Source organism: Hyperoodon ampullatus (assembly GCF_949752795.1).
Source record: "Hyperoodon ampullatus genome assembly, chromosome: 1".
Taxonomy (NCBI): Eukaryota; Metazoa; Chordata; class Mammalia; order Artiodactyla; family Ziphiidae; genus Hyperoodon; species Hyperoodon ampullatus.
In genome coordinates, this window is record NC_136914.1 from 50,500,387 (window position 1) to 50,527,212 (window position 26,826).

At 36.6% G+C, this 26,826-nt stretch overlaps 2 protein-coding genes across 3 annotated transcripts in view; both read right to left on the minus strand.

The window, feature by feature from the left end:
- Nucleotides 1–1,056: 1,056 nt before the first annotated feature.
- On the minus strand, nt 1,057–8,496 carry EPGN (epithelial mitogen). 2 transcript variants are annotated; one of them, XM_079723641.1, is made up of 5 exons: nt 8,406–8,496; nt 7,784–7,873; nt 4,928–5,036; nt 4,042–4,194; nt 1,057–2,393 (listed from the first exon to the last, which is right to left on the minus strand). In XM_079723641.1, the coding sequence occupies exons 1-5, from the start codon at nt 8,446–8,448 to the stop codon at nt 2,339–2,341; spliced, it is 450 nt and encodes a 149-aa protein (XP_079579767.1). In that variant the 5' UTR covers nt 8,449–8,496; the 3' UTR covers nt 1,057–2,338. The 2 variants fall into 2 exon arrangements, with proteins under 2 accessions (XP_079579767.1, XP_079579768.1); XM_079723642.1 differs by lacking the exon at nt 4,042–4,194.
- A 6,307-nt stretch (nt 8,497–14,803) lies between these two features.
- Nucleotides 14,804–26,826, minus strand: part of MTHFD2L (methylenetetrahydrofolate dehydrogenase (NADP+ dependent) 2 like) — a gene marked incomplete at both ends in the record, with an annotated part of 135,973 nt that continues 123,950 nt past the window's right edge. Inside the window, one exon of the mRNA XM_079706122.1 lies at nt 14,804–14,916. Coding sequence (XP_079562248.1) covers nt 14,804–14,916 — 113 coding nt within the window. The remainder of the gene's footprint in view (nt 14,917–26,826) is intronic.

The following is a 26,826-nucleotide window of genomic DNA, read 5'->3' on the forward strand; positions in this document are numbered from 1 at the left end:
TTTCTCATGAGCTACACTCTAAATTTCCATATACATAGAGACTTCCCTGGTGGCGCAGTGGTTAAGAATCCACCTGCCAATGCAGGGGACACCGGTTCGAGCCCTGGCCCAGGAAGATCCCACATGCCGTGGAGCAACAAAGCCCCTGAGCCACAACTACTGAGCCCACGTGCCACAACTACTGAAGCCTGCATGCCTAGAGCCTGTGCTCCGCAACAAGAGAAGCCACTGCAATGAGAAGCCCGTGCACCACAGTGAAGAGTAGCCCCTGCTTGCTGCAACTGGAGAAAGCCCGTGGGCAGCAAAAATAAATAAATAAATAAATAAATTTATAAAAATAAATAGATAAATAAATTTCCATATATGTAGTCTCACTGGGTGGATTATATAATGTTAATGTATACTCTTCCACAGGTGAAAAAAATTGAATTTCTATTGGTTTTATGTTTTGGTTCACTTTTTGGTTTGGCATTCTGGGAATTTTAATTTGTTGATTAATATCAATTCAGTTATGTTTGCATTTTAGAAATATTTATAGACAGCAAATATTTATAACTTTTTAGGTTATCACCTCCCCAGATTCTACCCTTACTTCCTCTTCCTTTCATCGGGAGGCAGTCCTTAATTAAGCTTTAGTGTTTCTTCCTGGACTCTACCCAGCTTTTTAACACCTTTTTGAAATGCTCAGGAAAAGCCTAGCTTTCTAGGTGCGGTCACTGGAGTCACTGGGAGGAAACTTCATCTCCCCACTCCTTGGTATGATGTAACCTCTGCATACTTTGTGAGGTCATGCAGAAAGTGCTGACATGCAATTCATCTGCATTAAATTCCTTCTGAAGGAAAAACAAAGCAAGTGAAATGCCTTCTATTCAAAGGAAAGCAGAATGTAGTTTTGTTTAGAAGTGAATGAAAAGTCACAACTTGATATAAGAGAAAGGCTTGCTACTAGGCTACCATTGTAAGAATATTCATGTTTGATCTTTTTTTAACCCATCTCATGATCAAAATTATTTTGCTTATCTACACCACAATAGAAAAAAAGTCCATAGTCTTAGATTGAATCTAAAAGAAAAATGGTAGATATTATTTTTAATTTCATGTTTTACTTCCTTTAAAAACAAATTCTTAAATTATTATTTACAAACCAAATAATAAAATATACATCTAAGATGATATCCAGTGGGGTGAGAGGTGAGGTCAGGGACAGAGATGGAGTTGAGAGGTGGAAAGTTTTCTCTCTTCTGCCACAATCAAATTTTAGAGCTAGAAGGACCTTGTAGAAACTGATCAAAGCCCAAAGAAATTAAGGGACCTGAACAAGACTATTCGAATTCGGTGGAAGAAATATGATTAGAGAGGAAGGACCCTAATTCTCAAATCGTTATTTCTACCAATATTCCGTTTTCTCTCCCTCTGTGCAAATCTTCTCTCCGGTACCCAGAAATGGTAAAGAAAATTTCCACCTGCTGTTGGCTGGTGAAAATTTCTTATGTCAAGTTCTTCAGTTTCTATTTAAGAGCCAATTGTAGAATTTTATTTGTTAGTAGAATTTTAGAATTTCAGTCCAAATAGATAATCGCCAGGTCATTCCACTAACAATAGGAGAAAGTGATGAACATAAGCATTCGGGGACCAGTGAGTCCAACACAAAATTTTATAATCCATGCAGAAACAAAAACGTTTTGCCTCCTCAGGGCTCAATATCCAGATAGCTTTCAGTCATCAGAAACTCTTTAGCTTATTCCATATTTCACAGTGTTGTCACAAGTTGGGTATCATTATGTTTGCCTTGGACATTCCATTTCTTTTCTCTAGCTTAGACTTCAATCATAAGTTTGGTTCACTGGAGGTGCCATAATACTAATCTCATCTGAATAGCTGACATCACATTCTGTTAGACACCATGAAAGCATCATGTTTGGGATTTGGTCCGTAGAGCAGCGGTCCAGAATCCTGGTAGCAAGCATAGTGAAGAATCCAAGCTTGGCATTGCTTTGGCTGGCTGCAAGGTTGATAATTATTCCCATGAAAATTCACATCTGACATAGTCGGAAGCATAAAACTTAGTCTCTCTGCAGTGAGAACAATAATCACACAACAGCAACAAACCCAGAGTAGAACTGTGAACTTGACCTCTGACACTGTACTTTGTTCCCTTGGCTCCCATGGCACTTTAAAAATGGCAAAGTCTAAGGACCAATGTTGAAATTTATTCTCTTGTTTCATCATGATCCCAACTTTCTAGTCATCTTAGGAAGTTTTGTTGTTTCACTTGAAATTTTCAGTTTTGGGCCCACTGATTTTCACCAACGACTCTTGAAAATTTCTTACAAAGGCCTCATAGTGGTCTTCCTCTGGAACAGACGTTGTAAGGTGATTTCAGTTTTAGACACCTAAAACAGAGTATTGGTTTTCATATGAATTTGACTGCTGTTTGTATAGCTTATTGAGGATTATTTAAATGCTCTGGTGTAGCAATTGCTCTTGGTATCCCACCCATATCCTCTTTACCCACTGGTATACCCATCCCCCAGCAGTTGTGGGTGTTAATAAGGCTCACAGCACCATCCTTTTCTAGAAGATTGTCCTCAGCCAAGAGAGGACTTTGCCTGAAGATTCCTAGGAGATTCCAAGCCCCTCCCCCTTACCCTGCCAGGAGCACTCTGACACCCATGCCTGATGATGCTAGGTACTACAACCAAGATCCCTCACCTTCTTGGGATGGGTCAGCGATGCCAGTCATGTTCTAGGTCTCCCTTTGGATTCAGGCTGAGGATAGACTTCAGCTAAACTACATCTTTGCTTTGCTTACCTTCTTCCTCTGTTCTAGCTTCCCTACTTCATTACAGATTTCTCCTTTGAGCATTCCCTTGACCAGTCATCACTCAGTCAAGAATCTCTATCTTAGGTTCAGCTTCTAGGGAACCTGATCCCAGACAGCTGTCTTGTTAATATTAAAAGGTCTTACTTCCTTTTTTATTTTCTTTCTTGGTCTCTTAGGCAACTGATATAACAGATTTTATATCAATTGATCCACAATTGATATAACAGATTTTATTCTCTCTAAGATGCAATTTTTTTTTTTTTTTTTTTTTGCTGTACGCGGGCCTCTCACTGTTGTGGCCTCTCCCATTGCGGAGCACAGGCTCCGCAGGCTCAGCGACCATGGCTCACGGTCCCAGCCACTCCGCGCCATGTGGGATTTTCCCGGACCGGGGTACGAACACGTGTCCCCTGCATCGGCAGGCGGACCCCCAACCACTGCGCCACCAGGGAAGCCCTCTAAGATGCAATTATTAAGCAAACATTTTTTTTTAATGTTGTACAGTAATTTTTGGTCATTTAAAAAATGACAACTTGGTTAATAGAGTACAGCAAGGGAAATGTATTTATACCTTTTCTTTAACGTATATCACATTATTTCTTGACTTTTCCCTATACATGGATTAAAGGAAAAATTACCAGTGTGGAAAAGCCAGAAATAATGATTAATAATTAATGCATGAGTAATTTTTACTTAGTGGATCAAATTTATCTTGTTTAGCTTTTAGCAGTAGATAGTATCTCCTGAATATACCCTCAACTATGTCTGGGAAGAAAATGGCCCACATTTATCACACATTTTCATTCATTTAATACTCATGTTTTGATTTGTCCATTCAACAAATGTTTACTGAGTTTCTATGATGTGCCAGACATGGTATTCGACACTTCATATAATTGTGCACAAAACACATTAATTTTTACCCTTGTGGGCCGACTGTCCTACACATTTATAACTTTGATGTAGGTAGACAGAGTTGGGGATGAAGGGAAACAGTAAATTGGAACTATCCTATTGCAACTGTGGGTAAATTTTTACCTCTTGTCTGGGTTTATGAGAAAAGGCATCAAAACAAATATGCAGAAACTTGCCAGATTTACAGCCATATTTTCACTAAAATATTATATATGTCAGTGCCTGGTACATTGTAGGGGCTCAGTGAATATTTCTCAAATGAATGAGTATCTAGTGACTTCATAATTTGTTTTTTATCATACCTCTTTCTTATGTAGCAGTAAAAAATAACAAGAAAACTACTTAATAATAATCCAACGCCAATCCCAATTGCAATGTATTTTTCATAAGAATCCACAGCATATGAAGTTAAGGTCAAGTGCTCACACCTTTCTCCAGTATAACCAGTAAAACACCTTTAAAAAAAGAAAATAATGTATAATTTTAAAACTCATGATAGAAACACAAATGACAAATTTCGAAGAATGAAAAAAATTTAACAAAAAGTGATTTAAATTAAAGGGGCCAATACCAAATGAAAGCCAATCTATTAAATGTATTGAAGAAGCCATGTATTTTACAATAATCATTTGATTAAGACCCCATATTAATGCAACTTCCCTCATTGGTAGGAGGGAAAGGTAGGACACTTGCATGAGTTGATCTAGAAAATTGTTAACCTACTCTTTCATAGGAGGATGCTGAGCAAATCAATGATCATAAAAATGGTATCTCAGTTGATCTAGAACTTTATATTCCTGAAGTGTTTTTGCCATAGTCTGTTTCATTTTATCCTTTAATCTATCCATAAAAACTTGGAAACTTCTTTGCGTGTTGTTAAAGGTTGATTTGGATTTAGTAGTTTTGAGGTACGGTGTGAGCTTCTACATTTTCAACAAGCTCCCAGGTTATACAGATGCTGCTAATCTAGGAACCATATTTTTGAGTAATGAGAACTAGGTAGGTTAGAAAAAGACCCCTTAGATATTCAAATACAAAGAGAATTGGTGAATCACATTCAGATCATGTACCTTTTTTTACTAGATAAGATGGAGGCATGTGGAAATGTACTATGTTAAACACCATGTGAAAGGAGGCATACCTTCTCCTTCTCCCATCTCTAGGGCTTGGGAAGTTCTTTGCAATTACCTGCAGATGGCTTTCTCCAGCTCATGGTGGAATGCACAAACACCATTGATGCAGTAACTATGGTGGTCTTCCAGGCAAGTATGTGAGAACCTCAACGCTATGGGTCCTTCTGTGTAGCCAGATAGAAAAAGGAGATACAGTATTAACAGATGAGGTGGTTCACACTTCCACAGTAGATTTGTAATACATATACAAAAAGACCTTTAATTTTAGGAATATTCTTTGAGTGCTCTGTCATTTGAACTGTTGATTAATTCCTTTGACAGGTTATATTTACAAAGGTTGGGTTAATATCATCTAAGACATATTAATGAATTAGGGGCTGGAGGTAGATTGATGATCATTCCATTCTTTGGAAACTATGTAATAAGATATAGATACAAGTTTGCCAAAAGGTGGCAGCATTGATTCTAGTCTTAGCATGCTATCCTGGGCAAGACTTCCCAAATATATGCCTGGAAACAAAAGAAATAATACAGTTTTTTTCATTCTCCCCTTTACATCTGAGAAGTAAGCACTTAGGAAGATTTGGATTTATGGTTGGGAGATAATGAACTTGATTTCTTTTCATTCTCCAGAGAAGAGTGAGATGAGAATCCTCCCTTCTTCTAATGCAGACTACCTTAAGTAGCTAATGGAAAAGGGATTTTTTCCCTAACTGATTTCCGAAGAGGTATTGTTATGACCTATACATGAAGCCAGAAACAACTTATGGCTCGGGCTTAACATAGCTAAGACAGTAACTTCAGATGTTAATTCGAAAATTTACTCAGTTAAGAGGCATTATGAGATTGTGGGAAAAGCCATGGAGTTGGAATTAGAAAACCTGTGTTTTGATTTCTAGCTTTTAACACTATGCAAATGACCACACTTGGCAAAACCTTTGTGGTCAAGTGTCCAGAAGCCTCTTTATGGGAAACTTCCCTTTGGGAAGCTGTACTGTGGCAAAATACTTAGATTTCAGGATGCTTATCCTTCATTCATTGATGTACTAAAGACATATACCTATACTATCTTTGAGGTTTATGCAGTGGGAATGACAAAACAGCATAAATGAGTCCTTTTTAGTATACTTTAATTACTGATTCTTAAATTCTTAAGAAGAATTAGTGGCATTTTATTTTTGTCACTGTTATGAATAAACATATCTCCTCAACCTTAGTTATCATGTTATATTATATTCACCTTGCTAAGTAGATTAAGAGAATCATACTTATTTGTTTTCAGGAGAAAAAGATCTGAAAAGGCATACTTATTTATATTGAAATTACTAAATCTTTAGGTACTAAGTCACCAACAAGATACTGTTATATAACTTCATTTTGGTTGAGAACACACAACATTACCTTAAAATTCATATTCATTTTCTTAAATGTGGTATAGTAAATCTAATTTCTCATCTTGATCATTAATTCTAAGGCAGTGGGAATTTCTCATTATAAACTGTGGTAGGTTCTTCCTACTTCAAGATTAAATAAGTTCAATTAACCAAGCCTGAACCAGGACTTACTAGAAAATGTGAGAATTGAAAGAAGACATTTCCAAAGAAAGAATATACTAGAGACTCATCTTTCCTCTAAGGAGAAGAATATTAGTTATAACTTCATGAAACTTTCCTGAGATACTGGATTCAGATTTTTAAATTAAATGAAAAGCAGGGAACTAAAATTCACCCATCAAGAAAGCAACGAAAAACTACTGAAGTGATATATTCAATCCCTTTTGTCCACAATTATTACCTGTAACTTGGAGGATTTGACTTGCAGTTCACTACTAGGGAAGAAAAAAGGTGGTGATGGACACACTGTTATGTCACTTAGAGGAAACTGTGCTTCTTCAATTCTCTACAGTATTATCTCTCAACAAAGATGTTTTCTCTTTGTTTAAAGGATCAAAAGACATGAAGAATTTGGCTAAAAGTTATTCTAAAAGCCACACTAATTTTATTTTGCAAATTGATATATATTCAAAAACTCAAATGAGCAAAATATTTTAAGCAAATTTTTTAAATTTAAAATTATTGGTGAAATGAAGAATACTTAAATATTACTATCTTCCATATTCAGAAACAAAATATTTAACTTGATCTTCTTTTACTTGCCTGGCTCTGAGAGCAAGATATGGTGTTTCTTTGGTCCTAAGTCACAAAGCCCATCTTCACATCAGGGGGTGGTATGTGATTTGTGTGAGAATCACAACCACCTGATACACAGGTCTTGGCAGGTAACAAATTTCCCAAGTTCACCTCTAAGAGTTCAAAGAGTTTGGAAAAATGCTGATGCTCAACAGTGGCCAGAAGCTATTTTAATAACAATAATAAAATATATCATCACTATCAACAACAAAAATTGGATACAAGTGGTTGGGAGATATAGCATATACTAAAGCAAAACAAAAAAAGCCCCCAAAGACAAGAAAAAAGATCTTTCCAAAGATGAGGGAAAGTGGATTAAGGCTTCATCTGGTAGCCATAATTTATTTGGCTGCAAAGCTCACAATCGCAGATCAAAATATAAAGTCACTCATCAAGAATGCCAAAATAGGGACAAACTGCCTCTGGAAGCACATGGGTTATTGGGAATCCAGCAGGAATCAAGCAGAAAGTGTGGCATGTTTCACATCCAGGACAGTAACTGAAAACAACTTTTTCTCATTTGCTTCATTTCCTCCTTTTAAAAAGACAATTCTTTGCTGACACATTTACCTGTCACTTCCATTTAACAGCATCCTGATAAAAGATTGTCTAATAATAAAATACATATTTAAAAATTTCCAGTGTTGCTTTTATCACAATCCAAATTTCTCTCAAACATTAAAAAAAAAGTCACTTGAAATACAAAAGTGTGAAGAAAATACCTTCTGTTTTGTTAACGGTCCAGTTACTTTGCTGGGTTGTGATTGGGGGTGTTACAGTCCTGGCTGCCTCTTCAGTCAATGCTGTCACAGCTGTGTGAAAGGGGCGGGAAGGGAAGGCATCTTTAGCAGGTGAGCCTCCTTCTACGTACCAGCAACAGATCAAAAGTTATTCTATCTAGTCCCACATCTGTTCTATTTTTAATTCATTTACATTTGAAATCCATAACCTGACAAGGGCAGTTTCCTGATAGTTTCTCATGCATATCAATTCCACTCACTACATTATAGTTAGAGAAATTAGAAACACATTAATTATTAAGAGGAAATAAATACATTTTATAAACTCATTCAATCACAAGGACATTATCATATCATATGTATCAACTACTCTTCAATTGTATAGAACAAACAATATAAAGATCTCAGAAAAAGAGGTGTCAAAATATGTTAAAAGAGGAACATACATTACATAAGAAACTAAATTAATTCACAAATTCCTTGCTTGGATCTTTGTCATGAAGAACAACCGCTAAAAGCCAACTCCTCACTAATTCAGATAAAACAAATCCTATTCATATTTTACAATGTCACAAAATTAACACAGCAAAAAGAAATGACCTACCATTGAATAAGATATAGACTGATATTGAAACTCCGAAAGCCATTTCCTGCGCTTGTTAACAGTATCTTGCTCTTATCCTCCTAGAATGACGGGTGGAAGGTTTTTATTGAGCTCTCGGAGGCTTTCTTGCATTTATATTTCATGAAGCGTCATCTGTCAGTTCTTACCAATCAAAAAAGTATGTCTTTCTGGCAGCAGCTTGAAGCCTTGAGGCGTTCGTGTACTTGTTTAGGATACCTGTGTTATCTAGCAGTGTGATCAAATTTTCTTTTGAAACACTGGTTTCCTGTTACCTGTGGGCATAATCGTGTCTGTAAATGTACTGAAAACAACAAAAAAGAATCTGAATTCAGGAAAAGCCCCGTTGGTGTGAACAGAATTATCCCAGCTCCAAAGTTGATAGTGACCTATAAATGATTCCAAAATAGGGGGGGAGTTTTGATATTTCCAAAGTGGGAAACATCTTAAACTGTTGGTAAAAGAAATATCCCTGAAGCTGCAGTCAGTTACACTACTTTTCAGTACAGATTGGGTTCCACTGCAAATCAAGACATTTTGTAATTTATGGGCAGGAGAGAACAATTAAATGTGTGTAAAAATAAAGGTTTAATATTCCATTTTGGTTTTTGCTACTTAGTTTTACTATTTCAATTTCTGAAAAAAATAATTGTTTTTAAGAGCATAAGATTTACATTTATGTCATTCTGCCATTTATTACTTTTCTGAGTAAATGGAATAGGCTACCGAGTTCTAGGAACTACAGTTCTTAACTATGTGCCCCAATGATTAGGCTCTAGAGAGAACCAGTAAAGCACTAAAATAATGTGATGATAATGATAATAATAATAATAATAATAATAATAATGTCATCTCCATTAAGATAAAATTAAAATATTTAAAATATTTATGTTTGGTACATCTAATGAATAGAAAGCTTTTAGTTTAATACAACATTCACATTTTTCTTACTATTAATCTACTTACGATTATTAAAGTACCACTTTTAAGGCCAAAATATGTAATTATTGCTATTACTTTTTGTGACTATAGGAACTTCCATTAATTTTTCACTTGCCCCAAATTATTATAAATAATTTATAAATATGTTTTGCTGAAGTATTGCAACTTTCTACCAGGAATTTCAATTGCTTATATTTTCTGTACCTTAAAAACCTGTTTAAGTCAAGATAGGTTGTCATTTGCATCATGTCCACCCAGCAAATTCAGTTTACCGGAAAGGATACCTTTCACTATTCAAATATGAATTTGGCTTTAGAAATCACACAAGAATGAGCTTGTTGAACTCATTATACCTTGTGCAATCACTTGCCACAGAGTCATCCTTTTAAAGTTAAAAGACTATACCTGGCTTGCTTTAAATGTGCCTACAGTTCATATTCCTACTTTCGTGGAGTTTTAAAAAACTATGTATTATTAAGACAAGTTCTGGATACTGTTTTTCCCAAGCAAATCATATTTGAATTATAAGTCAAATAATCATCTCTGTATCACTGGTAAGAATTTAAGGAAAAATCATTTACAAAGGATTAAATAAACCACAACCAATTGCAGTTTCAGGAGGAAGATGCTAGGTCTAATGTTAAATATGTTTATTTCTAAGACTGGGACATAGTACCACAACCATCTTTATAGTAACTGTTAACTGGCACTTGACAGTGCTTTGCATTTTGCAGGTTTTCACACATATCTCAATTCTGTCTTCAGTAATCCCGGCCCCAACAAATCCAGTGCCTAATATATAGTGTAGAGTATACTCAATCAATCTGTCTTGAGTGAATAAAGAAATAAACAACAGGCCTTATTTTTATTCCCATATGACAAGTAAAGAATGAGGACTCAAAAGAATTAAGTGACTTGCCAAAGGACACACCCTAGAGTCGGGACTTGAGCCCATGTTCAGATTCCAGATCATACACCCTCTCCAGTTCCCCAGCTGTGTCCTCTGGTAGGAGTCAGTATACTGACCTTAGAGAAATTCAAATTATCTCCTAAGATCAAGATTTAAGTAAATTACCTTACCATAAGTATCTAAACAAATGAATTATGGCTTTTACACGCGTTTGGGCTGAGAGAAGTGGACCACTGTCTCTCTAGATGTTTCTCCACTCTGGTGAATTAAGCCATATAATATAGAAACTCACCTACCACTTGAGCTTAAGAAAATAGCTCCAAGTCATCCCATATGTTTCTTTTCCTCTGGGACTCATCATGATGGATCCCACTTACACTCTCTATAGGAAAATCTCCTATCTTCACATCTTCAATCCTCTTATCAGGGAGTCCTTCCGCAATCCTGAAGAATGGGAGAGGTGGGTACTGTAACATGGCCTCACGGATACTTGTATTCATTCTTGATACATGTTAGAGTGAGAAAGAAGGCTAAGAGCTGCAGCACCCCACTATCATTTTTCCCTCCGACCATTTTTCTTTTTAATTTATTCATCTCTCTCTAGTCATAAGCATCTCTGGAAGTGTCTTCTCTTCCCTTCCCTCACTGTGAAGTTTATTTTTTTCTTCCCTTCTCCTACTTTCCCTTTCTTTCCCCTCCTTTCCTTCATCTCTCCTCTCTTTTCCTTTTTTATTCTTTCTTTTTTTTAAACTTATTTATTTTATTTATTTATTTTATTTTTGGCTGCATTGGGTCTTTGTTGCTGTGCGCAGGCTTTCTCTAGTTGCAGCGAGCGGGGACTACTCTTCCTTGTGGTGCGCAGTCTTCTCATTGCGGTGGCTTCTCTTGTTACGGAGCATGGGCTCTAGGGCGCATGGGCTTCAGTAGTTGTGGCACGTGGGCTTAGTAGTTGTGCCTCTCGGGCTCTAGAGCGCAGGCTCAGTAGTTGTGATGCACAGGGTTAGCTACTCTGCGGCATGTGGGATCTTCCCGGACCAGGGCTTGAACCCGTGTCCCCTGCATTGGCAGGCGGATTCTTAACCACTGCGCCACCAGGGAAGCCCCCTTTTTCTTTCTTGCTCTTTCATTAACAGCCAAAATTTGTTGCTGGACATTGGCAGGAAATGGTCATCAGCCCATTGCTTATCTCTCTCTAAACTTATTCTGTAATTCTCATGAATTCAGTTGCCATTCATCCATTCATAAACCATTTTATGCCTGTAACATGTAATGTTTGTAAGACAAGTAGAAAAATCCTGCATGGACTCTGACCTCAAAGAACTAGAGGGGGCTAAGGAAAGTACATACATAACTACAGTGCTGGGTAGAGACTGATGACTGCCATGAATGTGTACATAAATGTGTATAAGAGTTCAAGGGTGGGACTTGGTCAAACTCTCACAGCATTTCTCATGGATGAGTTTCATTTGAAGTGAATCTTAAATAGCAAGTAGAATTTAGACATATAGTGATAAGAGAAAGGATTCTAGGTGGCAGGGCAGGTAGGCACTGAGGGGAGGTAGAGTGATAGAATGAAAAGAGAGTGGGTTCCAGCTCACATCATCCTAACAGACCTTTCTTTGAATTCCAGTTCTACCTTTGCTATCCATTTGGCCTTTGCTGAGACTTTTTAATAACCTCAAGGGTTGATTTCCTCATATATCAAATGTGGATTGTCAGTAACAACAATAACAAAAAAGTAAAGCATTTAGCACATGATAGGTGCTCAATTAAAGATAGCTGTTACTATCAAACAAGTGTAGAAAGATGCAGGGTGTGTATAGTGGTCAATCAAGGTTAGGAATTTAGCAGTTAATACACGTTGATGCATCTTAAGTTTTCATCATTAGCCATGAATTATTCTCATACCAGACTGATACTATGTCAGGACTTTTATTTATATATTATGCCATCACCTCTAACTCAACATGTCAAACTGAACATATTATCTCTTCTTCAAAATAAGCTCCTCTTTACAACTTTCTCATGATAATCAGTGATAATGTCTTCTAGGCTTTAACTACAACTCTCATCACTGACTAAATATAGTCTAAACTCTGATTTATCCAGGCTTTCTCTAATCTATTTCTGCTGTTATCCAGCTGTATTTCCACCACTCTGCAACACACACTTTTCATTTCAGTCTGACTGTAGTCCTTGCTTTCATATATATATGCTAAACTCATTCTCGCCTCCATATCTTCATGTTATTGTTCAATCCTCATTAATTCTTCAGGGTCCTTTTTACAGATACGTGTAGAAGAGAACTTACTTCTCCAAACCTCCTCCACAAGACAATCATATGTCTTTTATAGACCCCAAATATGCATAAGTAAAGTCATGATAACAATGAACCAACTTTATTTCCTTTATGTGTTGACAAAGGCTTCCTTCTTGACCAAACTTTAGACTTCTCCTAGTCCTTTTCTCAACTAGGCATCCACTTAGCCTGTTGAGCCCAGTTTTAGCAAAGAAATCTGCTAAGTTAGTTTATGGAGAACCCCTCTGCCCTGCTCCTTGCACCCTTGTCCCTGCCATATCTGATCAAGTTCCCTATCTCCCACCCTTGATATCTTGCCTAACTGTAACAAGAATCCTTGTAAGCTATTTAACAAGAATCCCTCTAGCCTTGTTATCTAATCAAGTTCCTCTTAGTAATTTTCCATCTACTGATCCCCTCACTCTCTTTATTGCCTATAAATCCATTGCTGTCTCAGCTATATTTGGAGTTTTCAATCTCTTCTATTGTGATAGTCACGGCCCCATTGCAATAGTCCTGAATAAAGTTGTCCTTATATTTTTAACAAACGTTAGATAATTTTTCCTTTATAGTGTTTTAATTGGTCTCTGGAAAGGCTCACTCCTGAATTTTAGCCTCACCAAAGGGGAAAAATATTTCCAAAAAATAACTCCTCCTGCATTTGGGGTTGGGGGAGGAGGAAGCTCAAAATTACAGACTTCACCTTTTCCATGTAAATGTATTTTGGGTCATTATGTTTGCTTTGGGAACGTGGGGCACTTAAATATTAAAAAGAGGGTCTTTCTGAAATGTTTGCTTGGGAGCTTTGAATTTAAACTTTTATCAGGGTTATTAGACAAAGATTGATCTGGAATGGGCTATAGAACCTTTTCTTTCATGTTTGAGGAACTTGTACATTTCCCCAGCATGCTCTGAAGAAACAGATAACAAATATATGAACAAAGAAACTTATAGATAGCTTAAAGAAAAAGAAGACAGGTATTCCTTTCCAAATTGGTTTTATTATACAGTTGAAATATTAATTATAAACATCTATTTTCACACAAATGATCAAGAGTATACACTAATAAAGACATGCATTGGGTAAGAATCATTACTGGTACATAAACAGACTGGGATTTGGGCCTGAAAGCAATACAATTATATGCCCAGGGTAGTCTCAAAATAGCCTTCAATGGACAGTCACATGTTTTTTCTAATTTAAATTGTGTTAGAAACATGGCATCTACTTTGAGAACCAAATGCTATAAGAGAAGAAGGAAGAACTGTGAGTAACAAAGCAATAGATTTTTAGTCATATCCTAAGGCTTAGCTTGGGCACATTGTGTCATATTTTTCTATTAGATTTCTAGATTTGTGAACAAACATAACTCCTATTCTTTAATGAAGTCCTCAATCATATTATATTGTATTTTCCTGATATTTGTGGGAAAATACAACCTTAGTTTTGTTTTGTATATTTGTTTGGTTTTGGAGTTTCCATTATTCTTCAAGGAAGGTATTATCCAAATATTTTTCTAGAACAACAAATAAATTACATGTAAACCTAACACATTCTTATTGCATTTTTACTTGGCAAGTAGTAATTCACCATTTGAAATAATCAATACCTTTCCAAGTAGCACTGCATTTTTTGCCTTCCTTGCATGTTTTTCTTTCCTCGAATAGAGCATCATTTCTCATTAGTATGCCTCGTAGGATGCATTTGGGAAGTATATAAGATCAAAATTTTATTTTTCATATTTTATCTTTCCTTTAGCAAATAAACTTTTTCATCATATGATATAGTACATAAAATATATAAAAATTGGCCATAATTATGGCAAAACCTAAATTACATTTTACAAGGGAGCTTATTTGTCTGACAAAATATTTGTTGAAAACACACTATTTGTGATATTTGTGTCAAAAATATATGCATTTATTATGAGCCCTTTATTAGTTTTAACATTATGAACAAATATTAATCACAAAATAAACAATTGTTACCAAAGTTTTCATTGCAGTTGTTTTGTTTTCTTTTCCTAAAACTCAATATCCACTCAAAATATTCAGTAATTATTAGCAGGAAATGCATAAGATTGTGTGAATCATCTGATCCACAATGATTCCATCTGTGAAAAAATAAATACAATGTAGAAATAGCTTTGTAGTAAAATATAAAGGTTTTTGCCTTTTGTCAAATAGATACGTAGCATGACTTCAATTTGCTTTATTCTTTCATGTGATCTAGTAAATGATTTTTTTAGCTGCCAGAAGGGTGTTCTTGAGAAGCATTGCCACTGTCATGGGTCCCACGCCTCCTGGAACTGGAGTGATAAAGCTAGCCTTCTTCTTAACAGCTGATGGAGGAAACAGAAAGGATTCTTTATTTTTCCTTTTTTCTGAGAATTGCATATTTTTAAACATACTGAACTGTTAAACCTGAAGCATTTTAAAAATTTAAGAGTTTATCTGAGGAAAAATGGAGTCTAATCGGGCAGCGCCAAACCTGAAGTATAGCTAGGAAAGCTTCCACCGACAGGAAAGACTTACAGAGAAAAGGTGGAAGCAAAGCAAGGAAATCATTGATTGGTTATAGCTTTAAGTCTAGTTGGCTGTTTGTGATTGGTTGTCCTTGGGTTTTGATTTTGTAACCTTGAGGCAAAATCTACAAGCCAGATTTTGGTTTGCTTACATAGGCAGCCAGGGCATTAGAGCCATCTCAGTCTAATGGCTCCCTTGTTTAATTAACAGAATACAGTGGATTTTTCTGCATTACACATATAACCCTAACATTCTCAAATCATTTTTAGAATGAAGTAGACTGTAACACACACACACACACACACACACACACACACTCTCTCTTCTGTGTATGATATCTAATGTGTATAGAAGGAACACAATGAGGCCAACACTGTAGGATGAATCTCTACGCAGCTCAGTTAGTTTTACATAATGAAAATCTATAACCCATGATTTATCCAACTACATGTATTTCCAGTTAAATACTTCTAAAATACATGATATTGGTCACAAAGGGGATACAGGGTATAGATAGTTCAGCACACATCATCCGTTAAATTAGAACAATCCTGTTATCAAAACAGCATCACGTATATGTGGATAATACATTCCACTGCAAGACTAATAAAAATCATTAAACATATTAAAATTAACTGAGCAAATACACATAGTCCTGTTCTAAGGTATGAATGAAGACTTCTTATTCAGTGAATATACTCAAAGAAAATGGCAGAGAATTTTCATCAAGTTTTATTTAAGAATGTTCTCACACCCACAATATTACAGGTGAATGGTTTCATTAATTGACCTACTGGTTTAGTGTTTCACCGTGTGAATAAGAACAATGAACTTTTCCCAGATAACTCTTTTAGTACAAAGTTAGCATAGACAATACTTCTTTAATGCATACTCTGACCTTATCAATCACTTGCTATTTAGATGTATTGCCTTTACAAATTTGCTCGTATATGCTTCTACATAAACGAAATCAGTAGATGTTCCCTAAATCTTAATTAAGCATTACTTTTGTTCAATTTATATTGCCTTCTTGAAATATGGTTTGTAAAATTTACATTTACCTTATTTTAAGTGTATTGGTATAATGCAATATTTTTTTAATAATAGGAAAAGCAAAGGAATAATATCCTTTTACTTGAAGAAAAGTCCAGATAAGCTTGAAGGCATCACACACACACAAAATCCAGCTAGTGTATATCACGAATCTTCTCATGGCATATAACAAAGAAAAGATAAGAATGCTATGATTTAGAAGGTAATATGTTAGTTTTCCAACATGTGCCTCTATACATGAAGCAGGCATGTCCTTTTCCCGCCATACTTCTATCCAATGTACTCTATGCTGTAGAAACACTAGGCTAGGTCAACAGCTATTTCATAAATAGCTACAAATTATCATTCCTTTCATCCTTTGCTCTCGTTATTCCTTCCACCTGGAATACGCTGCTACCTTATCCAAATAAGAAATTCCTTATTATTCTTTAAAAGCCAATAAAATGTTACCTGCCCTTGAAATTTGAAATCTAAAATCAATTTGTAGGAATGTGTCAGTGCTTTTGACTAGATACAAACAACATCAAAACAATTTAGTTCAAGTTAATTTACTGAAATTTTCAAACTACATATTTTGCATGATGGTGACAAACTGCATTTTTCATTTTCCAATAAGCTGACTTGATGGCATGAATAATGCCTTCCAGAACTTTTTCTATAGGATTAGAGAAGTAATGCCTTTAAAAATTTCAGCAGATCTCTAGAAGAAATGTACTATACTACTATTATTTACACTGATAGTATGTAAAATCATATATTTGGAGAGTACTTTGAAATATTAATAAATAAAAATAGAATACTACTGAATAATATGGCAAATTAAGAATCAAGTACAAACTACATCTTCAATGGAAAATAAAATGGTTTATTTCACAATCAAAAGTTAGATAAAATTGGGAATCCATTCTGGGTATATAATAATTTTTTATATAATTTGGTTTTCAACTTTGAAAAATGAAGTGGCTTGGAATTAGGTATATATGGAAAAATAGTAATAACCATAGCCACTATCAGTTGACTACTTGCCAAGAACTTTATACACATTTTAATAATTAATATTTAATTATTATTTCATTTTAATAGCTGAAGAAAGTGTGGCTCACTGAAGTTAAAGTGACTTACCATTTTCTAATATGGTAGAGACATTATTCACAGCTAGGTTTGAATCATTCTATGATTCCATAATTCTATCTCATCCCAATGCAACTGTATTACCATGACCTGAACAAGTTGAAAAGCCTCAAGAAGGGCTCATGTGCCCCAAATTAACTCAGTTTTCTCAAAGGGTTAAGAGGATATTTTGAAAAAAGAAACAAAGGGGGAGGGAAGTTCTAATATAGTAATTTTCCTACAATTTTACTGTGAGGACTCATAGTTCATCATCTTTGAATTATATCCAGCACTTCAAATTTCAGCTGGCTTAGCAGTTTGAGTTGCTTTCTTTTTTGGGTGAGATTCAGATCAGATAAAGCACTGATCTGGTATTATACCCTCCTCTTTCAAATTATGTTTTTCACAACATGCTTACTATTGCATTCTTTTGCTCAAAAAGTGAGGTTTGAGGTGCAGGAATAGGGAATGAGAATAAGCTGTTGCATGAAATAATACCTGCCCGATATTTGTAGCTCTGTGTCTGTAGTTTTGCACACTTTACTGTGGAAGCTAACACACATTTATCCTGTCCTGTCTATCACTTCATAGAATTAGACTATGTGATAAGTAATGGGTCTTTAACTGACCTGGGCGAGGACTTCTCTGGACATTCATAAGCATTTAGCTGCATCAACAGAGCCCTGTAAATTACTCACTAGGCAGAAGTTTATGACATCACTGTGAACACACCTGGTTATACAAATACTTGTTTCAAATATTTTTATCTTTGAAATAAACAGGACAGATGTGAAGATGAAGTTTGTACACAGTCATGAGAGGCAGATTGTGATGAATCTGATTTAAAAAATATAAGATCTCTATTCCTTTTAATTTGATTTTCATTAGATTCTACATCTGAGAAAGAAATGTTAAATTTTTCTGCTGCTGGCTAGTGTTAATGTATTCTTTGTCTATTTACATAAGGACCAAGATATGGAAGTGACTTCTCAAGAGAGATGAGAAATTATCATTGGCCAGTACCAATGGATACAGATGCCAATGCTTAAAAGAAATTCTCTAGTCTAATGATTTTGCATAACTATTTCAAGGCTGTCTTAAGTGACATGTTTATGAAGTACCAGAAGTGGCTTATGAGCTAAACTCAGTCATGTGAGAAAGAGTTAAATTCAACACGTTTGACGCTCTGAAGAGCATCTTCCCCAGTCATGTCCAAGAGATAGTTAACAAGCATTACATCACCAGAATAACTTCTCATTGGCTGGTCTTTCCCAAGGGCAGACAAGGGTTTGCACCTGTTTGTAGAAGATGATGCTATTAAAGATTAAACCCATTATGTGTGAGGAAAAGGTGTACTACATGCTCCATTGAAAACAATTACAGAAGAATTTTTAGGCAATAGTTTCATTCAGAAATTTATTTACTGTGAGGGAGTATGTGCGGGTTTTAAGGAAAATACTAACAATTCTGTATATATGAGAATCAAGTATTAGATCTTGATTGATATCAGTGCTTTCAAGAGAGGCTCATGAACAGGTATCTCAAAACGAGAGTTAGATTAAATTTCATAAAGTCAACATGATTTTAGAGTTACTGAAACTGACAATGGAGGCAAGTAAAATAATCACCAAATCCTATTGTTACCTGTGTGGAACTTACTCTAGGGAATGAGATTTAGATGGAAATGACTTGATAATGTTTAAAGCAGTTACCTGAAAATAAGAATATTTTGAGGAAAGGTGACAATTATGATAATTTATCTGAATGACCTCTCTGTAAACTTTTGACCCTGCAAAGTATATTCTATAGATTTCCTTAAAAATAATGCTCTACCAGCCAGATTTAGACATTAGAGAGTGTATGTTCAGTTGTATAGAAAGGAAAGAAATTACCATTTAAAATCAGTCATTTTGGACACAAGATTTGCCTCTGTACATACTATTTTCTTGGACATATACTTCCTGCACTTCTCCATTTGATGAATACTTATTCTTCCTTTTCAGATCTGGCTAAATGTCACTTTCTTAGTGGTACTTGTTAGCTCCCCAGGCTGCGTTAACTGTTCATTCATTGATCCATGAAACTTAGAGTGATTTTCAGTTTGTAGTCATAGAGTATGTTGGAATCTCCTGAGAACTGTAGTCAAACTAGATATGCCCCCTCCCGCCACATGATTCCAGTACACACCACTGAGAATCACTACTGAAATGAGAGATGTTTCTAACTGGTGGGGGTAGGGGGGAGTATTATACACATAAACAGCGTAGAGTAGATTTAAAACAAGGTTAAAATTCACTGCTTCAGTGAAGGCTACTTCACATGGTGGCCTCAGGTTTCCCAGTCAGGTCCCAGGCAAACCCCAGTGTGCAATACTTGAATGCCCCACTGGTCAAAGCAAGTCACATGGTCAAGCTCAAATTTAAAGACCTGGAATAGGAAGAATGGCAAAGTCACATTGCCAAGAGGATGTGCTTATGAGGACAGAAGATAGTATAGTCATTTTTTATAATCTAATATAATCGTCTCTTAGATTTCAGTCTCTACCTTATTAGCCATATAACCTGCTGCCAGATTTATTCTTTAAAACACAGATTAGGTCATTTCAGCTTATAAACATTTGATGAATCTTGACTGTCATGGCAATTAGGATCTTTTATGATATGGCCCTACATCCATGTTTGCATTATTTCCTAACCCTGGCATATTTTCCTAACCTCATACACTGTTCCCACACATGCTAAAAACTGCCGTGGATAAATTTACAGCAAAAGTTTCATGAGAGAGACAGCCATAGTCACTGTCCCTTGGAACTTACAGTCTAGTTGGGGGCTATATATTACAAATATAATTACCTAAGTAGTAATTGAGCTAAGGCTATGAAATATCCTACAAACAAAATGCTTCCTACAGTGTGAACGTGTTGGGAGGACCTAACTGAGCCTGAGCACATGTGGTGTATCTCTGCCAAGTCCAGAAATCAGAGGATAAAGCAAACTTTTCCGCGTGAAATGGAGAGGTGAGGAGTAGACAGTGTTCTTGGTCGGGGAACAATGTTTGTGATGAGGTGGAAATAACCTTTCCCCCAGGCAGAAAGTGGCGTGAACTCCTGGGAACACTGCAAGACGGGCAGCAGGGCTGACACGTAGAAGTGAAGAGTGCAGAAGATGACGTGAAAGGGTCTAGCTCGTGTAGAGCCCAGCAGACCATGCTAAAAATTTGGGGCACTTAACCTAAGAGCAATGGTTAAAGTATTTTTATGTTTATTTGTTGAAGTATAGTTGATTTACAATGTTGTATTAACTACTGCTATACAATAATACAAAAGTGATTCAGTTATACATATATACATACTTAAAAAAATATATTCTTGGGGCTTCCCTGGTGGCGCAGTGGTTGGGAGTCCGCCTGCCAATGCAGGGGATGCGGGCTTGCGCCATGGCCTGGGAAGACCTCACATGCCGCGGAGCGACTGGGCCCGTGAGCCACAATTACTGAGCGTGCGCGTCTGGAGCCTGTGCTCCGCAACAAGAGAGGCCGAGGTAGTGAGAGGCCCGCGCACCGCGATGAAGAGTGGCCCCCGCTCACCGCAACTAGAGAAAACCCTCGCACAGAAACGAAGACCCAACACAGCAAAAATAAATTAATTAATTAATAAACTCCTACCCCCAACATCTTCTAAAATAAATAAATAAATAGATAGATAAATAAATAAATAAATAAAAATAAAAGCAAAGGAAATTTGGACTTGACAATGAAGCTGATGCAATGGAGGATCTCAAAGTTCATTATGACCGAAGCACATGGTGGAAACAGAGAGTAGAAAGAGATGAGGCTAGGAAGGTGGTCAGGGGCTGCATGACCCCAAAGTGAGGGGTCAGGAAACTTAGATTGGGTGATGGCAGCTGTAGTTACTGTGTTCAGGGTGAATGAGCTTTTTAAAAAAATATCTTTTGTGAATGAACCTAGGCATTTATATATTTAAGAATAACCAGTTTTGCAAGATGAGAAATTGGAGAGAAAAATGTATGCTACTAAATAATTTTCAGAAGAAAATTTAAAGGAGAAATTCATGTTGTATTTTCATAAAGTTTCAGGTTCTTGAATACTATTAAATTATCATTCAAGAAATCCTTTTTCAGCCTGGAATATATATCTAATCTGCTGTGCTCCCTTTTCGCCACTATAGAGACATCTACTTTTTATCATGTTATTGGCTTCAGATTTCTAAAGGGAAGAATTAACACAGGTTTCGCTTGACATAATTTCCAACATTTCTTACTTGAAGTCAACCATCTTTCAATGTCATGATAAGAAGAATAGGTATGGAGCAGAAGATATTCATGTTTAAAATTTGAGGTGATGAGAGGGATGACGAAAGAAACTAGGTGTTCAGTTTATGTGTGTGCCTCAAAAAAATCCAGGGGTGACACAAGGTGTGGAAATATTACTAATGAAGGCTACTTATAACAACATAAGGGACATTAAAATGCCTTTTAACAATTAAGTTAGGAATAAAGGAATAAGTACGTGATCATTAACCTTTTGGCACCAGCAACCCATGCTTCACCACAGGGTGTCTCTGGCGTGTATGTTCTGTGTCATTTCCTCTGGAAAATTTATGTTCCCAGGTTCCCAGGTCCTGAGCTTAATAACTCTCATCTAAAATACTTTGTTAGGAAGACTCACTAATTCTTAGGCAGATAGTGAATTTCCACTACAGTACATTATATACTACTCCAAAGTTCCCAAATAATGGAATCTCCATATATACCTAAACAGAATTTAATTTTGCTAATACAGTTTGGAAATTGTATATTCTGGCAAAGTCAAAGAATATATTTGTGTTTTATAAATCTATTTTTGGGTGGAAGAGGAGGAATTGATATCTCAAGTTCCTGTAGTATTGTTTTATTTCCCTTTATATTTTGTCCAATTCTCTCTCTTTCAAGGAAGTACTCTATAGCCCATGTCAGATTTCCAACAATGCTACAACTAATTTTTAAAACCAACCCCCTTCTCCAAAAGGAAAAAGGGGTGATTCCTTATCTGTGGCAACTGAGCAGCAGAAGAAAAACTCCTCATTCCTTTCATATGAATTTCAGCCTCCTCCTATACATGTCCAATTGCCTAAATTAAATGCTTGGAGATTTCCCCTTGCTTCTAAATGCAGTCCATTTAGGCATGATGTCTCAAACATATCCACTGTAATGAAGGGGAGACACGCTTCAGGAAAATGAAGTGCATGAATAACAACCAGAAAAACCTGACTGGCATAAGACTGGAGAAATAGTATGACTCAGGAGATAGTATGGAAAACACTCTACTTTCTCATATGGTTGATAAAAAAATGGCACTTGAGAGCATGATGAGCCAGACAGAGTAAAGGGCTCCTTGAGAAGTGAATGGCTCGCCACTGAATTCTTGCAAGGCAGCGAGGAATCAGGTGCCCCAGAGACAATTTGCTATGCTTTCTCTTGCAATTACCTAGCTGACTGATTCTTGGGGTTTCTACAAGGCTTTTGTTTTTTTACATATATTAAGATATTCATTATCATGGCACCCAGTTGGGTATTAATGGGACAGACAGGATTAAAGCCCTACTGGGGAAAAGAATGTGAGACTCTGGTCACATTTCTATAAGTTGTACTTACAAAGACTTCCTTCACCTGTTTACTGTATTACCTGAATGGGTAAGGTGGCTAAGCCTTTTCTTTCTTTTTTGTTTTTGCTTTAGTTACTTTTCTCCTTATGTTAAACCAAATCTACATATATCCAGCTACTGTATCATAGATATGAATATCCAAAACTGCCACTCATACAACTCGGAAGGCTTTCAATGGAGCCAAATAGCAAATCAATCACCCGATGAAATTCTGAAATTGTTTTCTACAAACTCTGTCTATGACCCACCAGAGGAACCTTTCTGACCATGAATGGTATCAGCCATCATTGCCAGTTTCTATTTTGGTGGGCAGGAGTAGGGAATCACTGCTAGGATATTTCTAGTACTCTATCAACATGACTAAAAATATCTTCCTTTCATGACTTCCTTTACAAAAAATTATCATTTACTCCTGTCATTCTCCCTAATCCTTTTACTTTCCTACCCAATCCTTTTCCTCAAGCTTCTGAACATTTGTACAATAGAGTGGCAAATCTGTAAACTTGATAGGCTATTTGGAGTCTTCTCAAAATCTCTTGGCAGGGTCTTGATCCCAGTAGTCTGTCATGATCAACCCAAGACACTAGGAGATAAAATTTCCCTTCCATAGATATTTTTATTTTTAAAAGGTCCTGAGAAACAACTCCAAAAAAAAAAAATCTCATCCTTCAGTATAAAAGAAGAAGAAAGACTTGCAGAGGCATCAGACACTTCTCCTGTTCTGGTAGATGGCCTTTTTGTGCTTCAACTTTCACTCTTCTCTATAAAGATAGATCATTCAATGTCAAATACGTTCTACTAAAAAGTATGTCTCTAAAGGTTGACCTGATTTCAAAGACATAGACTTCACAGTAAGCATCTTGTCCATGTTGTAAGTAACAAGGTGGCAGTTGGCTCACTGGTAGGGGTTTCATAGTGACCATCAGTGGTTCTACCTGCTTTCTGAAATGACATATGTAGCACTATCACCACAGTATTAGTAATAGTCTAACAGAGGCTTTTGCCAATTTCCATCAGCTTTTAAAAAAATGACTGGAAGAGATCACCTCTGGGCTACAGTGTTAGATCTTCTTTTATACTATAGCTGAACTTTTGAGCTACCTTGTAATCATTTACCACAAAAAGTTGATATTTTGAGTTGGACTGATCAACCATATTGTTATTGACTGAATATTTATGTTCCTCAAAATTCATATGTTGAAATCCTACCCTCCAGTGTGATGGTATTAGGAGGCGGGGCCTTTGGGAGATGATTAGGGGTCATGAGGGTTCCAACCTCCTGAATGGAATTAATACTCTTTAAAAAAAAAGACCCCAGAGAACTCTCTTGCTTTTTGTGCCATGTGAAGATACAATGAGAAATTAGCTGTCTGTAATTCAGAAGGGTTCTCACCAGAACCTGACTATGATGGCACTCTGATCTTGGACTTCCAGTGTCCAGAAGTGTAAGAAATAAATGCTTGTTGGTTATGCCACCCAATCTATAGTAATTTGTTATAGCAGCCCAAACTGACTAAGACACATATCATCAAATTAAAATGATTAACACGGAAGCTGAGTTGGTAGAGAGCCAGTCTAATTCTGGTTCGTTACAATGTCATCACAGATTAATAGTTCTCTAAAAGTGATATCATTCCAAAATAGTCTTATTTCCTTAGAAACTGGTAACATGCTCTTACTTTCGCATCTTGTAGAACAGCGGTCCCCAATCTTTTTGGCACCAGGGACCGGTTTTGTGGAAGACAATTTTTCCACAGGGTGGGGGGTGTGTGGGGGGAGTGGGGAATGGTTCAGGTGGTAATGGGGGTGATGATTCAGGTGGTAATGTGAGCAATGGGGAGTGATGGGGAGCGGCAGATGAAGCTTCACTCCCCCGCCCACCGCTCACCTCCTGCTGAGAGGCCCGGTTCCTAACAGGTCGGAGGACTGCTACCAGTCCACAGCCCAGGGGTTGGGACCCCTGTTGTAGAACACACATTTGGAATAAGTAGTACACAAACCACTTCCAAAAGAAGCTTACTTTGACATATAATCTAGAGAATATAAGTTCCGTGAGAGCAGGGACTTTGTCTCTCTGTGAATGGCTATATCCCTAGTACCTGGAAGGTGTGTTGAGTGAGAAATATGTGCTGAGCAAATCAATGTATGACTCAATGGATGTATCACTACTGAATCTGGGTTTCTGTAGATTAATAATGTGTTGGATGCCATCTTGATTGGGAGATTTTGTTCCCATTAGGGCAACTATAAGGAATTGTTTCTGTAATGTAAGAGTGACATAAGAGATTTATAAGTATCGAGGATGATCATACAAATGACCAATGATATGACTAAGAAGGCTGAGAACTGGTATGGGATGGAGAGACAAAAGAAATGTAGGACAAGAAGCTTACGTTACAGAGGCATACAATTTAGTAGGGAACAACTAAATAAAAGTGCAAGGTAGTATAGGATTAAGAGCAAAAAGAATAGAGGCAGACTGAGATCTGCTACAGGAGTTTGGAGAAGATGTAATAAGCATGAGTACTTTAAAGTTATTCATATGACTGCTGGGTGAAAACATACCTGATCAGAAGAGAGCTGAGGCCAGAAAAGTAATGAGGAGCTGGGTGGTAATTGAAATGTGAAGTTACATATTTCCGGACTAGTACTCTAGTGAAGGGGTCCCCAATCCCTGGGCCGCAGACCGGTCCCTGGCCTGTTAGGAACCAGGCCGCATAGAATGAGGTGAGTGGTGGGCGAGTGAGCAAAGCTTCATCTGCCGCTCCCCATCGCTCCCCATCGCTCGAGTTACCACCTGAACCATCTTCCTCCCTTGTCCATGGAAAAACTGTCTGCCACGAAACTGGAACTGGCCCCTGGTGCCAAAAAAGTTGGGGACTGCTGCTCTAGTGGGAATGGAGAGAAAGGCTGAACAATGTGCATGTACACAAACACAAACATACACTGTTTTCTGCCAGGTATTATGCTCAGCAAGTCACATACATTAGCTCAGGTGAGGTGATTATTTCATTTAATCTTCATAACAACTCTATAAGATAGGTATTATTTAGCTCAGTTTTTCAGATGATAAAATCAAGTCTCAGAGAGGTGAAGTGATTTGCCAAGATCATAATTGTTTTAAGCAACAGAGCTAGAGTTCAAACCTAAATCACCCTAACTCTAAATCATAATCTTTTATGAAAGGTTGTATATAATATAAAAACAGCATGGAGTAAAAGGTAACTCTCAGGTTTTGAATGTACAGTACTATGCATAAATAAGACATCTGCAAGCAACTGTAGTAAAAGAAGAGAAAATACAGACAAAAAGCTGCTTTAAAAGCACTCTGGGAGTTTTATACTAGTTTCCTTTATAGTAGTTTCTCAGAAGAATGGTACCTTCTATGTAATTCTAGATTCTCTTCTGTTCTCATATTTTGACTACTGGGTTGGAATTTTGAGGAATAATTCTGACCAGATGGAGTCCCAAATTATAGGGTTCTTTTTGCTCTAGGAGAGATTTGTCCAGTGGAGATTCTTTTGAAGAAATCATGGTAAAGCTACAGCTATTTGGGGCCAAATCATGATTATTTAGAATATCATACTCTCCTCATTCAACAATGTTGGACCTACTATTGAGTACATAAGGCCTTTTGTAATTTTTCCTCCTTGCCTTTGATCTGCTGTTCCCTCCACATGGAAAGAGCCCCTTTTTCTTCTCCCACTTTCTGCCCTATATACACATAAATAGATGAAATTCATTGATCCTTTCAGACTCATCTCAAAAGGATTCTAGAACAGGTACCTTCACTCTTGCCTATTTGAAAACTCTTAGAGTCATAAATCATTCTCCTCTTGCTTTTATATCTAATCATTTAGCCAACCATTCTAACTCTCCTTTTAAATTTTATCTACCATCT